Below are 16,739 nucleotides of genomic sequence, written 5' to 3'. Positions count from 1 at the left end.
AGACATTACCACATTACAGCTGAAGGACCAAACCAAACACCCTGTGAAGTAAATCAGTCTGGATGAACACAGTAACCAGATTAACCTTTAAATGACAAATCAAACTTACTCTTGGCATCTTCATTCTAAATTAAAGTGATCAGTGGATGAGATGGCTCAGATCAGGTCCCTAGACTGGCCGTGTTGCATTGACTTGTGAGGGGTTCTCTTCAGTCTGTACTGGAGTAATGTTAACCTGCATGTCTCCCACAGCCATCCTGTCCATACAGAGTGTCAGATCCCCCCTCAATGCCCAAAAGGTTTCAGCTCATTGTGAAAATCCAGGAAGTATTTCTGACCCCAGGTACAGAACTATGTACAGAGCTGAATTAGTCAGACTAATCTCATACACCACAACACTTTGTACAAAACTATTCAAATACACAGAATCCCCTTTGATACAGTGATGAGGTACAATAGTGCAATACTTGAGACAACAGCTGAGTCCAAGCTTTACTGTTCAAGTTAAAGAAGGCAGATCTGTGTTTCTCTTAAGAAATCTCATGTGAAAGGTTCCAGAGGTTGTGACTTCATCTGGCTGGTCCTTGAGGTTGATGAGCTTTTCTCAGTCTTGGTACAACTACTAGCAGGCTCCTCGTCACATCCTGCACCCGCCAAGTCCTTCATGCACTGCCAGTCACTTCCTCTTCCAGTCGTGTTCCATATCCTGATCGGTCTGGAACCAGTTACACCCGGTGATCTGTGAGGTGAGAAAATATCCTCAGGACACGATGCTGGTTCTTTGTCTGGCAGAATACAAGGTCTAGAGTGAATGCGGTTAGTTCTAGGAAATGGTTTGAGTCAAACATGTAAACCCTCAGGGGCTGCTGCTCTCTGACTCTAGAACGGGTCCAGTTAGGGTCAGAACACAGCGGCGCGCTACAGAGCAGCACGGATTCAGATTGAGGCTTCAGAGGACGCAGGGTCTTCATGCTCGGATTCAGCCTGTGTTCAACATCTAAATGTTTCAATGACATCGAAGAGAATCATCTTGGACACTGAATTTATTTTTTGTTAAGTGTAAAAAAAAAGTGTAAAAAAAATAATCTTAAATACTGTTCAAAGTTCCATGTTTATCCATTTTTATTATTTCAGCTATTTCCCAAATGGTTTTAAGTTGACAGCTTGAGATAAACAATGTTGATCCAAACTGTTGGGTGGATTCAGGATGTGTTCCACATCTCTCATCGCTGCTTCTTTAACACCAGATCAGAGATCAGAGTAAGCGGATTTAGACTAAACCTGTTTCCAACCTTAAACTGCAGCTACACTAATGACAGAGCAACGCCCCGTTTTATCAGCAGTAAAACACGATGACGACAGAAACATGCACAACCAGTCAACACAAGCGCTGGACCGATGCAGTTGATTCAATTGACAATAAAGTCATCCACAACTGATTCAATAGAGATTCATCCATTTAGAGGAGCATTTACTCGTTCAATTCGCTTTTATTTTTAATTGGTTCTTCAAAAGACAATTATTAGACATCCAGCAGCTAAGAAGGAACACAACGACGTATTAGAGCCATTGTAGGTTAGAAAGAACAACGACAGCCAAAGGAATATGGGTAATACCTGGAAAAAACTGTTTTCTCTTGATTTAGCCCAATTCACAGCAATGTCTCTTCAAGTCCAAGTATTTGCCTTATTGCTGCATCCTATTGCAGAGTATATTGATTAAACCTACAATGGCCTTTATACGCTGATGTAGGATCCTTCAAAAGCTGTTCACAAACATCAATCATCAAAGGAAACTTGTCCTGTGACGGCCGATGCGCTGGATATGGAAGCTCTGCATCGGTCAAGCCCTTCAGCACACTGCCCAGAAGTCAACCCCGTCACAACATGAAGACGTTAGCGCTGTAGCACTTCAAACTGTCACACACAGCATGCGGCACGCATCGGACCTTAGGGGCCTGCTCTGGTGGGGGGAGGGGTGGGCGGAGCCCCCCAGGGGGCGCCGTTCATCTTCTTTCCTAAACCTGTCGTCAATGAATAAGAGAGAGCGTCCAAGACAGATCACAGTCAGACCACTCGAGATTCAGCAAAGATTATGCTACAAAAACACTTCAAGAAACAATTCCTATGAGTCACAGATTTATACCAATTCAGTCATACTTTGGGTAAATAAGACAAATGCTGTGTACCGTTGGCATTGTCGCTGGGCTCTGTGGTCTCCCAGTTCATGGATCTCTGGACCGCCTTCTTCCAACGAGCAAAGCGGAACTCACTCTCTGTTTGAGAAAAGGACAGACAGACATGGGACAGACGAGACAGACGGGTTAGCGATGGGATACAATGGCCCTTTTTTCCAGATTTCTCAAGTCCCCAGTGTCATAAATGGAGCATCCACCAGATGGCAGCAAATGAGGCGTCACAGTATCGGCCTTAGAGAATCACATGCTCAGTACCAGCTGCTTCAGCACACTCTTCCTCCGAGTGTCTTACCTTCAGTGTTGATCTGAGGCTGGTATGTCTCAGACGTGGCGTGCGGTAGATGACTGGGGCTCAGGCTCCACACGCCCACCCCCTCTGCTGCCCCCGCCGCCATGGCTGCACCCAGAGCCGTGGTCTCGGACATGGTGGGTAGCACTGGACCAACATGAGACAGACACAGACACACACAACGTCAAACTAGGCAATTTAAACTCACTGAAATGCAAAAACGTTGCGACTGATCTTCAGGGAGGGACAATGTTGAAATGTATTTTTTTATCAACAATCTTCCCTTGAGGCACTGCAATAACCAGCCACGATGCTGAAAGCAGCAGATGCATCCTGGTGTCCACAAGTGTTGGACGTTGTAATGTCAATTCAGTTCCTTCTGGAGTTCATGGGTACACATGGTAATATTCATAGGTACCAGTTATGTACACACCAGTTCATTTGATGTACTGTAGTACATCGAAGTCAAGGTTTGTGTGTGTCCGTGCTTCTGTTAAATGGGGTAAAGGTCAGGAGGACAGAGAGGTCTAAAGTCCACGTTTAGTCAATGGTTACTCAAAACAGATTCCTGAACTTTAAAAGTTATTGTTTGAAGTCGGAGAGACGTTAGTGAAGCTGTTCATGCTGCCACAACGTTGCAGTTGAATGTGCTCCACTGACTTAGCTTTGCACGTTGTGGACAGTTAAGAAAAGGATTCGAATCCTCCATACTCCCTCTGTAGGCTCTGCATGCTGCCTTCTAAACATAGTTAGTCTGTGTACGTCATCACCAGCAGACTGTTCACACTGAAGTAAACTCCAGCAATAAGTCTTCTCTGCACCACATGACTGTATTGAACCGGTCAGAGCTAACGTTGAATGAACATTTGTTTTCACAAATGTAACCACTCAATTTTATATTTTCAGTATGATTTTAGGCAAATTAAAGTGATTGGTGTTAAATATTTATATGAGCTCCCGTCCTCTTTACTGTACCTTAACGTCACTCGCCATCTTTTTTTATTCTTTCATCCACACCTCGTCCTACTTGTCAGACCCTGGAACCGACATTACCCACAATGCAAGTCGACTCTCGACAGTTGGGTCAGAGATTCAGTGTGCTAGCAGCGACTAACGTAACAGAGCGAGCTACAGAGGTCGGGCCCAACTCTTCAGAGGTCGGACCCAACTCTTCAGAGGTCGGGCCTTTTTCTTTCAAGCGTGTAGTCTTCAACCCCAATGGAGGCAGACTCAAGAGAGGACATTAATCAGCTTGTACACAGCTCCCTCTGGAGACACTAAAGCCTTTATACAACTCCACCAAACACCAAAGACCTTGCACACAAGTTAGACGAACATGTTACATTGTTACAGTCACCTGATATTTGATCTGCGGTTTGGATTGCATCTCTGCATGAATATTACCGTCTCTAAAATAACTGACATTAATGGTCTGTGTATGCATGAGTGTGTTAGCAGAGGCCTCTTACCTACGGGGATGCAGAGGATGTCGGCCTGCAGCTGCATCAGTAACCTGTTGGCGGTCATGCCTCCATCCACCTGCAGCTGTGTCAGCGGGACGCCGCTGTCCTGGTTCATCGCATCAAGGATCTGACACAGAGAGTCACACGCTTAATCACAGCCACTTACCCTCAACATAACTATTGCCAAGATAAAGTTGCTGCTTCGGTATTTGCATTAAGGATTTACACGCCACACGTGTACTATTATCACTGTACAATAAGCCTTTGTTGTGGCGGTCTCAAAGCAAGAAGAAGGACCAGACATAAAGAAGGTGGAGGAGCAGAGAGGAGGCGCTGCTCACCTCTCTGGTCTGAAAGCAGACGGCCTCGAGGGCAGCAAAAGCCAAGTGGTTCCTGTTGGTGAACTGAGTGAGCCCACAGATGATGCTGGAAAACAAACAGAGGAAATAGTTCAATACACAAACTACAGTGCTGTTATTAAGGCAGTTTGTTGAACTCTCCGGGGAAGAAACTATACAAGAAAACTAACTCTGGAGTCAAACAAATAACTACGGAAGCCCTGAGAGGCCAGTGAGAAAAATAAAGTCTGATCTAAATTGCTTCGTTTATCATTCAAGAACGGTTTTGCCAGAAGAAGTTCTTTATTTTGTATTCGGTAAATAGGTGAGTACAAATAGCAAGTGCTCATTGTTGTAATACTCATTTTGACCACAAGAGGCATCACGACATGTTCTTCAGAAGACAACGCGGCAGATTAGTGCGATGAAAATACACTGCTAGCCAAAATAAAGACGTGACAGTAATGTTGCATAACCTGTTAACACAATCCAAGTACCTTGCAGTGTTGTCATGATACTGGAATTTATTACTTTGTTACAATAACTTGAAAAATATCGATAGAATTTTCGATACCTCATGGAAAAAGTGAGATCATGCAATTTTAGATCGTTACCGATGCTTCAATATATTTGGCACTAGTACTGTGTGTTTAGATTGCATGGAGAAACTAAACTCGCCTGTAAGAAAACAGGATTTTAGTCAACAACACAAAAAAAGAATGTTATCGCCTATCGGAACATTTATCCTCATTGCGGGGTGGAATTGGTTGATAGTTCAGACGTGTGTTTGAACAGCTGACTGCTCACCCTCTTGCACTGGGCTCCCAGTACGGGGCGTAGAGGCCGGAGAAGGCCGGCACAAAGTAACAGCCGTAAGACGTGCCGGCTGCCGCTGCTAGCGTCTCTGAGAAAACACAGGAGCACGAGTTATTATATCTTCTTTTCTATGTGATATAATCAAAAAGCAACTAGGAATTTGTTTTTGAACGTTTCATGAATTTCACGTTAGATGAGATAAGATGCTGCTGTGTAAGTACCGATCTCCGAGGAAGACTGCACGATGCCCAGGTTGTCCTTCAGCCACCGCACCACTGCCCCTCCGATGGCCACGGAGCCCTGGGAGAAGACAGACAAACATGGAACCCACATCACATGAGAGCAGCAGGCCAGGGAGGTGCACAGCGGAGGACATTACTGCACTGAGGAGGTGTTCACACACCTCGAGTGCATAGCAGACGGGCTCGTCTTTTCCCAGTTGGTAGGCAACTGTGGTCAGCAGGCCGTGGTCTGACATCAGAGGCTACCAGAGAGACAAGTGAACACCTTATACAGCGTGTGAGGCAGCGCCACGACAGAATGTTACACCCATGTGTTATTTGCCTCTCGTCTTACCTTGGTCCCTGTATTTCTGAGCAGGAAGCAGCCGGTCCCATACCTTCACGTAAGGATGAAAAACAAAAAGGTTACGACGGATTACAGACTGGTGATTTAATAACTGATGACATCCTTCAAGACCAAGAGAAGAAAAAGTGACATCAGTCATTTAGAAGAGACTCTGAATGATGGAGATACTCACAGGTCTGTTAGTATTATTACTATATGCTCTGTTATATCATTATTTATCATATAATAATGCAGAAAACAAGAAGTGTCATGACTTAATCACATATATTATTCTGGTTGAGGGTGTTTACATACATACTAGACCACCATCACGCTACCTGCTAACATTCTCTTCCATTGCTCTGGGAGAGTTTCTGTTTTTACTTCTAAAAATACCGAACGACCACTGAAGTCCATCGTTTGTCCGGTGGCCGTCTGTAATGTTGGCATTTATATGCATCAGACTGTCTGTAATGTTATGTATCTTGTTTCAACACCAACAGGGCGGAAGATGAAACACCAGTGTAGCAGCTAACTGCAGCCAGGCGGTAAAGTGAAGAACCCGCTGGACGGCTTACGTGTTTTTGGCCTGGCCTTCCTGGATGCACATCTGACCAACCAGAGCAGCCGACTGGTCGCCAAGACACTGAGAGAAACAAGGTTGCAGTTAAGAGGGTCATGTATAAATTGACATACACACACACACACGTGTAGAACCCACCAATAAGAACCAGTGTCTCACATTTAAAAAATACACAATCAAGCTTTAACCAGAAACTGGATTTGACCAGATCTTTCTCATCCATTGACAATATAGCAGCTGATAAAACATAAAACATGTTTGATAAGAATGCCTTAAATTAGGTTGACCACGATATGAACTAAACGGGACATTGTACATTAAACTACAGCAGCAACTAAAAACAAGAAATACAACAGAAATATATGAGAATAAGATATATAAACATATGCTAAGCTACCCTAAAGTAAATAGTGAAGGACGCAGTGTGACCCGTGCAGCTTGTTAGATTGAGGCTGACGTGCATCGACACAACATGCCTGTGACGGGCTCATGCTGGCAGGCTGCTGAGAGCCACGTGGACCTTTCACCACCACACTGAACAAAGACAGACATCACTATTCTAAACAAGTTACACAAGCTCACACTTACCCCAGAGATCGGAACTCCTGCAAGAGAGCTGGACTTCTGGTTGGAAGACAGAAACACACAGTGACTGCAGGATAATGCTGACTGTGCAACTGAGTTAGAAAATACTGTTTGCATTGAAAACATTTGAATCAAGCAAGAAGCTGCGACAGGACATTGTAGAGAACATGAGACAGGAAAATACCTCACAGCCATCTAGACAATAGTACTTTAACATGATGATGGAATAAATACAACATGGCTACAGTAATCCCAACCAGACCTATGATTCAGTACATTATCAGTGCATATTATTTCCAGCTTATTGCAATAAATCCCCTTTATGTAGTAATACATAACAATAAGGAACGTCACAATCCGAGCAGAGCGGTTTTATTACCCAATCGGGACCTGATGAAGTTATTATGTGTGATGACACCATTAAGAAACACAGATTAGTGTCTTTGTAAAGTTATCAGCTGCAACACCTTCATGTCAGTAAACACCAGCTCTGCAGAGACACATTGTATCTCTCGCTCTAGTTTACAGAATGACCTGTTCACTTCCTCATGAAGGCATCTCTTCTAGTGTCGTCTTAAAGGTTCAGAGGATGCGGGGAAACAATCACTAACTATATTCTGAGGTAAAAGTCAATCAAATCAGACCCATAAAGACAAAGCTGCCACGTCGCTGGCCTCTGGACGGCAGGGCAAGGTGCATGTTTAACACACTAGAGATACGAGACAAACAGACACACAACAACAGAAACACTGTACACACACACACACACACACACACAGTCTGTGTGTCTTTTCAATGCAATCACTACATCTGTGACAAAGCTCCACGGGATCTTATCAGGTCATTTATCAGAGTGAGGCCACAAGAAGGAATTGTGTTGAAATGCAACTCCTGGATTCTGAAGCAACAAACAGTGATCTGTACTCAGTAAACTCACAAGCAGAAAATAATTCCATGCATGTGATAAAACATCTGTGCCTTCTGCACAAGTAAAACCTTCCACAAGCGAGCGGTGTGCACGAGTCCTGCACTAGACAGTGAGAGTACAGAGCAGCACGTTGCCTTCTCTGATATCAGCCCAGCAATACTAAGTCTTTACATCATTCTTCAGGAGTCATGATTTGAAAGAAACTCCTCAAAATGAGAATCTGTCATTTGAAAAACAGCAGAGATTCAAATGTGAATTCCAAAGGGCAACAACATCCTTTACTACTTCACTGTGAACACCATCAGCACAGTCGCTGTAACTTATCAACTTCTACGGTCATCGCAGCGATTAAAACCATTCACCAGAACGGTTAGGACTACCGTCAGTTAGCTGTTTCACAGGACATGCTGGGCCGGTCTCATCCGGTCCATCTCAGAACACGAACCGTATCACAGGAAGAGTTTGAGAACTTTAAAGTGAGCTCACCATGCAGCCGTATATTTCAGAGGAGCTTCTGACTTGGGGGAGGATTTCCATCGGGACGTCAAAGTACCTGGGTCGTATAACGTACCGAACACAACAGACGGGGAAAGGAGAGCTTGTTCAAACGGTCTGGATTCGGACAGTACTGGGGATTGACTCAGTTTTAAGAGGGTGGACTGAGATGAAGCTAAACGTCTTTAAAGTCACATCGTGGCAAACAGAAAGAGTTCAGTGTTTCCCAGTAGAACTCAGAGTGCATATGCTTGAGGGTGCCACGCTACAGGCACTTGTTCACACGCTCATGTGTTGTGTACCTGCAGAGCTCAGGATCCCAGTCCAAGCTGTGAATGTTGAAGAGCATGGTGCGACTAGCGTTGGAGACGTCTGTGCAGTGGACCCCCCCGTTCTTGCCCCCCGTCAGGCACTGAGGAAGAAAACACTGGACTGAGTGTGCATCAAATGTTATAAGGGGTGTAGATTCAGAGAACGCAGGAACGTATTCATTCATTCATTCTCTGTATCTTGATTTAAATGTCATGTGAGGAAAAACACAAAAACATGACAGACTGTAAATAGACTTCATCAAGTGCAGCTAAGCAACAAGAGGAATGTCAGTTTTTACTTTTTGTAAGGCTGCACAATGAATCAAAATCGAAATTGCAATATGGTTTGATCATTTTTAAAACCATTATTCTAATTTTCACATTTGCAAGGTCAGTCATAAAAATATCAATCAGATGCATTTTCAAAATAGAGACTTCCAGTCCCAGCTCCAGCCGACCCCGGGCCGGTCCCTCACCCAGATGATCCAGGAGTCCACCGTGCCGAACATGGCTCGCTCACTCTGCACCGCCTGCCGCACCTCATCCACGTTGTCCAGCAGCCAACGGAGCTTCACTGCACTGAAGTAGGTGCTGATGGGAAGGCCCGTCTTGTGCTGGAGAGAGAGAGGGGGGGGGGGGGGTAGGAATACTGATGAGAGCATTTGTTTGGGATAAAAGAAGCATTGTCCTCATGGGTTGAACTAAGAACAACCTCAACTTGAAGCTACGCAAATATCAGCCAATCAAAGAGAAGACCACCCCCAGTGCTGAGTTCTCTTCTAAGGTTAAGCACCACTAGTGTACACAACACCTTCAGTGGTTCGTCGGTCATCCATGCATTCCTTTTCTACACCTGCTCATCCTGCTGGAGTCCGTCTCTCTCACCTTGAGATGGTTCTTGTTTTGACCCGGAGCTTTGTTGATGAGACTCTCCACAGTGGACTGTGTGCGCAGGTCCAGCCAAACTACAGACGAAGCAGAGGAGTACGGATTAAACGCTCGCTTAGTCCATTCACAAACAAACAGCATCCATAAAGCCCTCCAAAGGTGCAGGAACTCGACTGTGGCTAAGTGGAGAGCAGGGCCGTCCATCTGAATGATTTCATCATCACTCACAATTTAACACATGGTGGCTTGAGGCTGGATAACTGCTCTTGCCGAGCACACTGACAGTGACAACCCACCCCAGACACGTCGCTCACATTCCATCTCGCCCCCAAGAGGCATGTGCTCAGCTCCTACTCTGAATAACTGCCACGTGGGATGGTGGGTGGGACAGGGACAGACGTGCCGCCGGACACTACGATCTGGTGCAACCTCGTGATGTGCCGTCACCGCGCTGGTTCCCAGATGACATATTCTTCTTATTTGCTCAATGAAAGATGAACCAGAGAAGCTGCAGCAAAGGGAATCTTTACAAAAATAGGATGGTTGAATCGAGGGATGGTGTCTAAATTGGCTCTTTGTTCACCTATACATGCAGCTAGAGGGGAGCGCTGCACATTTTCCAAATTCATACATGTTATTCCTACAGTCTTACGCCGGGGTCACACTGGAATCGGGCAGCGGGGAGAAGTCAAACGTCAGTTATCACAGATCAGAGACCATTTATGTATTTCATATATAATTGACATTGTTTACAGCAGATTAGCAGTGTGTATTCTAGCCAGATTAGCTCGCGGCACGCTGAGAAAACAGAGCAGATGCCAAACCTATCGCTGAAGATAGGGAGCAGGCCACGGACCTCTGGGCCGCAGTGCGTCATGTGTTAACAGCCCAATCGCTTTACATGGGAGCTGAAAAAGACAGTCAGCACTACACGAAAATCACAGCAGTTCCGCGTCATGTGTGAACCTGGCACAGGCCAGTCCACAAATATCAGTGAACATGAACAACTCTCTCCCAGATTTAAAAACTAGAGTGCTAAAACTCGTGATGTCATCAAGTTCAGAGTGAGGAGCTGCTCCATGGACAATGAATAGTGATAGCTGCTCTCGATGACAGAGCTCACGGGGTGATGAATGATCGGAGTAGATGGTACATTTTCTGACAACACTACCGACTACACTACTGGAGAATGAAGCTCTTTTGGGTACAAAGAAGAAAAGTCATTCATTGTCTCTGGAGCAGCTCCTCACTCTGTACTTGATGACATCACAAGATGGAGACTTCCTTCCTCTGGTTTTGAGAGAGAGAAGCTCATGTTCATCATGCCATCTTCATCTAGGTCAGCGGTTCCCAAACTTTTTAGGCCGCGCACCCCCTTCTACATCCCGACCGGGTTCGCGCACCCCCCTCCCCCCCCCCCCCTTAATAAAAAAAAAAAAAAGAAGCAACAGAGCCGTTTAAGCCTTCATAGCCGCATAAGAATCGGACCAATGAGAGAACAGTTTGCTCGCGCGTGGCGTTAGTTTACAAGATTTAGTCCGCTGTTAAATGTTGCAGTGTGAACACAAACCGAACAAAGGAGCAACTGCAACAAAGCAAACGAACTGAAGGTGTGAAAACGCCCTGAAACACTGCAACAAAGTTTCAATAACTTTCAGTGACACAAGGCGTCACTTTTAAAGAGCAATACGGATGCGAGCACACACGCACAGGCTCAGAGGCAGATTATCACATTTAATTTACAATTAATGAGCGACTAATGTAGCCAGGATGTCTTCGGACAAAGCATCGATGCAGCGTGACACAGTGTTGTTGGACACCGGGATCATGTCCAACTTTTTTGCTTCTTTCTCCCCAATCATACATTCCACCATCTCTCTGGCAGCTGGCAAGCTCACATCTTCAGTGATTGTGTGCGGTAGCCCCTTTCTCGCTATTCTGTAACCAGATATGAAGCCCGTAGTGCGTCATTTATAGACCCAACACATGAATGAGACTCCAGTTGTTTTTGGCTGTTTTGTAACTCCTCCAATGATTCGATATAAACAATGTAAGGGGCTTTTGACTTGCACTGGCATGCTTGGTGTTCAGGTGGCGACGTAAATAAGAGCTTCAGACTGTTAGCCAGAACCTCACTGCACACCACGCACTGTGGCTTTGGGGAATCTGCGTTGCCAATCCAAGTGAAGCCCAGACACACATACTTTTCATCATATTTCCTCTTTTTTTCCCAGTCTGATGCTCACTCTCGTTAATAATAAAATAATAAAGACTAAAGTATGGCAAAGATATGTTGATGAGAAGCGTATTTGTACGTCAAACACAAACGTAATCAGGGAGAAAATACGTTCGTGGTAAAACGTAATTGAGAATGCATTTTAGTTTTGGGGGAACGTAATTTTTAGGAGACAGGACTGCACCGCCATTACATTTTTCCTCTCGCGCACCCCCTAGAGGCAGCTCGCGCACCCCCAGGGGTGCGCGCACCACACTTTGGGAATCCCTGATCTAGGTGGTGTTCCCCTTTAAATTCCTTTACTTTGAAGTTTTGACATGTGAAGTACTATTTTTGACAGTGTGTATAAATGGTCTGAACTGTAAACATTGAATCATACTGAATTAATATGTGAAGAAGAATCTGTTCACTCAGATGTAGAATGCACCCACCGATGGCATTGTAGAGTGGCTCTCCGGTCTCTTTGTCCCAAACCAGAGTGGTCTCTCTCTGATTGGTCACCCCCACCGCTGAGAAACCAGCAACAACAAACGGTCAGCTTTGGTTAGCAGTCGTGTGGCTAACATATCTCCCCCCAGTCAGGCATTGTCCACACCTTTTATGTTGGAGATGTCGACGTTGAGCTGCAAGAGTTTCTCACAAGTCCTCTCCAAGCACTCGTACACCGACTGCATTATCTCTTTGGGGTCCTCCTCCACCCAGCTGAGTGAAACACAAACATGTCTGTTCTGTACTTTCAACAAAGATGGAAACCAAACCATCAACAGTCGTGTGAGGCTGTTGCTACCCATCACAAGGCAGCACTGTGTTCCTCAGTGAACTGCCTCCTTGGTGGAGAACTGAGAGCATTACAAGTATCTGATTGATGCATTTCCCATGTTCACACTGACATCGGGTAATAAAAATAACACTGAAGATATTAGACAGTGAGGGCGTGATTAGGCCTGTATGAATGTATTCTCGTCACTGAAAGTCCGGCCCGCACATTTGTTCTGACCCGTACACAAATGGAGCTGATGACCCCTCGTTTAGAGGAAACTGTTACGGTGGTTTTCTGAGAATTTGTTGAAGTAAACAGCTGCTCCTCTGGCTGATGGGACCTTTAAACAGGACTTAAACTGACCACTGGAGCGTCAGCACATGTGTGCATTGAGGCAGGAATATCCAGGATCTACATGGAGCCATTGTTTCTGTTACAAAACACAGAGCCAAGAGTAGAATTTGCTAAATTGTACGGTTACTAACTGAAATACGCTGTCTATCATTTACACATCCCATAATGTTTCTGAGCTGGCCTACAGCAGGCTGCACCACATATACCTCCGGTACTTTGTACAAAGCGTTCATCAACCAGTTTTGAAATGACGTTAACATCTGAATGTGTATCAACCTACAAAACCATAAGAGCTGGACCGTAGACTCATTATGTTCCACACTTCAAATAAAGTAAGAGATTAATCTAAAGAGCACTTCCTCAGAAACCTCAGTAACCATTGACAGGAGGAAGGAAGACATGGCGGTTACTATCTGGGACGCAGCATGGATTTACAACTAGACCTTTTGATTGTTCTTTGTACATTAACTCAGCTAGCTTTCTGCCAGTCTGAAAGATAATACAATGGATGTTCACCAAACAAATAAATCACTGACTCTGCACTATTTACTCTCTGTACAGTCAGCAGCAGGAGGATATGGTTTGGTTGGTTTAAAGAGCTTCTGGCAGCTCGACATTTAAGAATGTTCTGTTATTGTGAAGTAAAGCTGCAACGCTTCGTCGACAAGTCAATTCAGTTGGCAACTGTTTAGATCATCAAATAAGCATTTTAGTCATTTAAGCAAAAATGTCAAATATTTGCGGTTTCTCGCTTCTCAAATGTGAGGATTTGATGCCGTTTCTGGTCGTATATAATAAACTAAATGTCTGTGGGGTTGACCCGTGGGGCAGACAGAACCAGACAGGTGACAGTGTCCCCTTGGTGCGTGGTGAAAGTATAACCGTTAATTGCAAAATAATTGAGATTAAAAGCACTCACCCCTCTTTGGGGAAACTCTGCTTGATCTCCACTTGGTGGTGACTCACCAGCTCAGCTGTTTTTGCATTGAACACCTGTGGAGAAGTTGAATTTATGAGGGACCAGGAATACTAAATGAGACAAGGCAAGACGAGAGACACAGGGCTGGAAATAGTGTTGGGAAGTTATATTTGTGATTTACATACAAGACAGAAAGGAGAGCACATGATGATTATTATTAGCTGAATTATTGCAGGCACCTCACGCGCCTGGCGTGAACGTCCCTCCACTAGAGAATGGCTCCCTGTTAGAGGGTGATGTAACAGGAGGCAGCCTTTAGTTGAACTTAGTCAGACAGAAGTCAGCACTTCTTCTAAGAAGGTAAACCTCGGTGTACACATCAGCAGCAGACAGTACTCACATTGCTAGCTTATGAGAATCCAACACCGCAATGTAATACGGAAAAACCGTGACGCACTGACACACACACACACATCTCTACACGTCACGATCCTCTCACAGCTGCAAGACTGGACACAGATACAAACGGGCTACAAGCTGAACCCCTTGACACTGAAAGGGAAGCGGTAACATTCTGTTGAAGTCATGAAGTTGGATATCAAACATCACGATGGACGTACAGGCTGCATGACTGGTCTCTGATCTCACGCTTATTTATACTTTATTGCAATGTTTCCTTCTTCCAGATAAACCGCAGAAACCGCTCGGAGCGTGCAGGAGTCAAGGCTCAGTTATATTTCAACATTGTTGAAGAGTTTAATCACTACAATCTACGACTAGAGAAGACGTTGCTGATCGTCGTACGGGTCCGTGAACAACCTCACAGACAACCTCCTGGGTTTAGGATTAGCTTTTGCTTTAAATGACATCGTCTGTGGCGTCAGTGTCACCGGGTCAGCCAGTGACCTCACAAAGGGTTCAAAGAGCTGGTAACTAATTAAGAAAACTTCCAGAATGCTGTTATGGAACATGTTCGCTGTGGACATCCGTAACTTTTCACCACATAAGTTGAAGATATACTCCCCGCATAATGAAAAGATGAGTTACAGATGTAAAATATGAATTTGTGTAGATATGTTGTTTCTTCTTCGTTGCTCATTAATGTTAAGTCTTTACCAGCATCCGAGATCATAATTGTAGTAAAAGCAGCTTGTGTTTTGAATTTAGTATCAGACACCAGCCAAAGTCACATTTCACCCTAATGTGCACTCGATGCACTCAGGCATCAGACAGCGTGTCGGCTTCTACCTCTACGGCGCTCCAATCCGCCGTGTGCTGTGCCACGTCTGAATCTTCCAGCTGACCTACTTGTTGAAGCCCAACTCTATTCACAACAGGACTCATCTTGCTAAACAGTGGAAACAAAGCAACAAGTGGAGAAATGTTTTCACGTAGTGTCAGCGGTACTCACACTGGCAGAACTAGTCTTTTGTCTTGTATGGCTGTAGAATGTATACTGCAGAGTGCAGCTGTACGGCATCTAAAAAGGCTTTCAGTGTCAGTGTGTGTTTGTTTAATTAATCTTTGAAAAAGTGACTTTTGCAGACAAAGTTTTACTGGGAATATGTTGCTTCTTGACAGCATCATTTCATAATGGACATTTTGTTTCATAATTCAACAACGGTTGACGTGAATGGTATGTATAATGTGATGCTTTTAATAAACCTGATACATGATGCATTACATGGTTCGATAGAGTTGTGTAATTGCATGCTATTATGATATTTTGAAACTCAAAATTAGGAAGATAGCCTTGTGTGCTAACAGTTTAGCACATTGAAACCAAGTCAAAGCCATATATCGTAATACTTTATATTGTCATACCACTGCTCTCGTGCAGGTTAGCGTTAGCCTAGTCGCGCGTAGCTGCTTGCTAGCCAATTAAAGGCGCGTTAGTTAACCAAACTTATCATTTCCACTTGCAATAAGTGTCTTTCAGTCGAAGCCTTAGCTATTTGTTATCAGCTAACGTTGCGTGTCAAATAATACAGCAAATACCGAAAGAAAGTGAAACACAGAAGTCGCATTAATAAAGACCACTCGGTGTGTTAATGGCCATGAACCATATGACGTCACTCACCAGAAACCTCGTCGAGCTCGTGCCCTGGTCAATTGCAGCAACCAGTGGATCCATCGTTCTACTCTTTTCTTTCTCGTGGCCGTAAAAAACACTCAAAACCAGAGGTTAGACACTACCAGCTGGTGGACGCGACACGAGTGGTTTTAATCAAACACCGGCCAAGACTCCTGTCACGGGGTAGAGGCGGAGCGGGCAGGGTCATGAGTGAGGACGAGCCGGTGTTCTGTCGATTGGCTGCTCGGTAGAAGGAGTCGGCCACGCTCTGTCCAATCGGGTTTGGGGGCACGGTCTCTCAATGAAGACCCCACGCTACTCCACGACCGCGTGAAGGTCCGCCTTTTGTTCTTGTTTTGATCGAGAGACCTCTAGTAGCGTTTAATATGAGCAAGGATGCTTCTGATATGACTAATTAGCTCAAACTTTTACTTTACTGTATGACACAGTCATCAAGGCACTCCTGCATACAATAATGCTTTTAATTAAAACCTGCTGATTGTTCAGTTATTATTCCACAAAATCCTTGCAGATTGATCGTGTTAAAAAAAATACAATCGATTATTAAGGACTATTCTCTCTTCTGGTGTTGCCAATACAGTTGAAGAGGAACAACACAGCAGTCATTTCGTAGTTAAGATAAGAAGTTACCTCTCTTTTCCAACGTTTTAAAGTTGTAACTTCCATGACACAGAGAACAGATTAAGTGGGAACTTTTGGGATGCTCTTCAAAGTTGGACAACATATAATAATGAAGTATTCAGAGACTGACATTTGAAAATCAACAGTTTTTGTCTCCAATTAAAGGACAAGAAAACAGGGTTTGGGAATATCAATTTCATTATTTTGGCAAAACATTTCATACATTTCTGTCCGTTTCTTTAAAACTATTCCTATATTTGCTGCGTATCTTAACGAGATAACATTATTATACAA

At 44.4% G+C, this 16,739-nt stretch overlaps 1 protein-coding gene across 3 annotated transcripts; it reads right to left on the bottom strand.

The window, feature by feature from the left end:
- Positions 1 to 28: 28 nt before the first annotated feature.
- On the bottom strand, positions 29 to 15,945 carry LOC306783879 (glycerol kinase-like). Of its 3 annotated transcripts, XM_079277715.1 has the most exons (21): positions 15,810 to 15,830; positions 13,915 to 14,012; positions 13,730 to 13,803; positions 12,292 to 12,398; positions 12,128 to 12,205; positions 9,458 to 9,537; positions 9,049 to 9,186; positions 8,564 to 8,673; positions 8,253 to 8,319; positions 6,842 to 6,877; positions 6,249 to 6,316; positions 5,680 to 5,722; positions 5,507 to 5,587; positions 5,325 to 5,403; positions 5,095 to 5,191; positions 4,291 to 4,375; positions 3,956 to 4,076; positions 2,490 to 2,633; positions 2,189 to 2,275; positions 1,949 to 2,023; positions 29 to 739 (listed from the first exon to the last, which is right to left on the bottom strand). In XM_079277715.1, exons 2-20 carry the CDS (start codon positions 13,933 to 13,935, stop codon positions 1,950 to 1,952), a joined length of 1,590 nt encoding a protein of 529 aa, XP_079133841.1. In that variant the 5' UTR covers positions 13,936 to 14,012; positions 15,810 to 15,830; the 3' UTR covers positions 29 to 739; position 1,949. The 3 variants fall into 3 exon arrangements, with proteins under 3 accessions (XP_079133841.1, XP_079133840.1, XP_079133842.1); XM_079277714.1 differs by lacking the exon at positions 13,915 to 14,012 and having other exon boundaries at positions 15,810 to 15,945; XM_079277716.1 differs by lacking the exons at positions 1,949 to 2,023; positions 13,915 to 14,012 and having other exon boundaries at positions 15,810 to 15,945.
- Positions 15,946 to 16,739: the final 794 nt, after the last annotated feature.

The sequence above is a fragment of the Melanostigma gelatinosum genome (genome assembly GCF_949748355.1).
Source record: "Melanostigma gelatinosum genome assembly, chromosome: 10".
Classification (NCBI taxonomy): domain Eukaryota; kingdom Metazoa; phylum Chordata; class Actinopteri; order Perciformes; family Zoarcidae; genus Melanostigma; species Melanostigma gelatinosum.
Note: the sequence above shows the minus strand (reverse complement) of the source record. Positions and strands in the feature narration are given on the sequence as shown.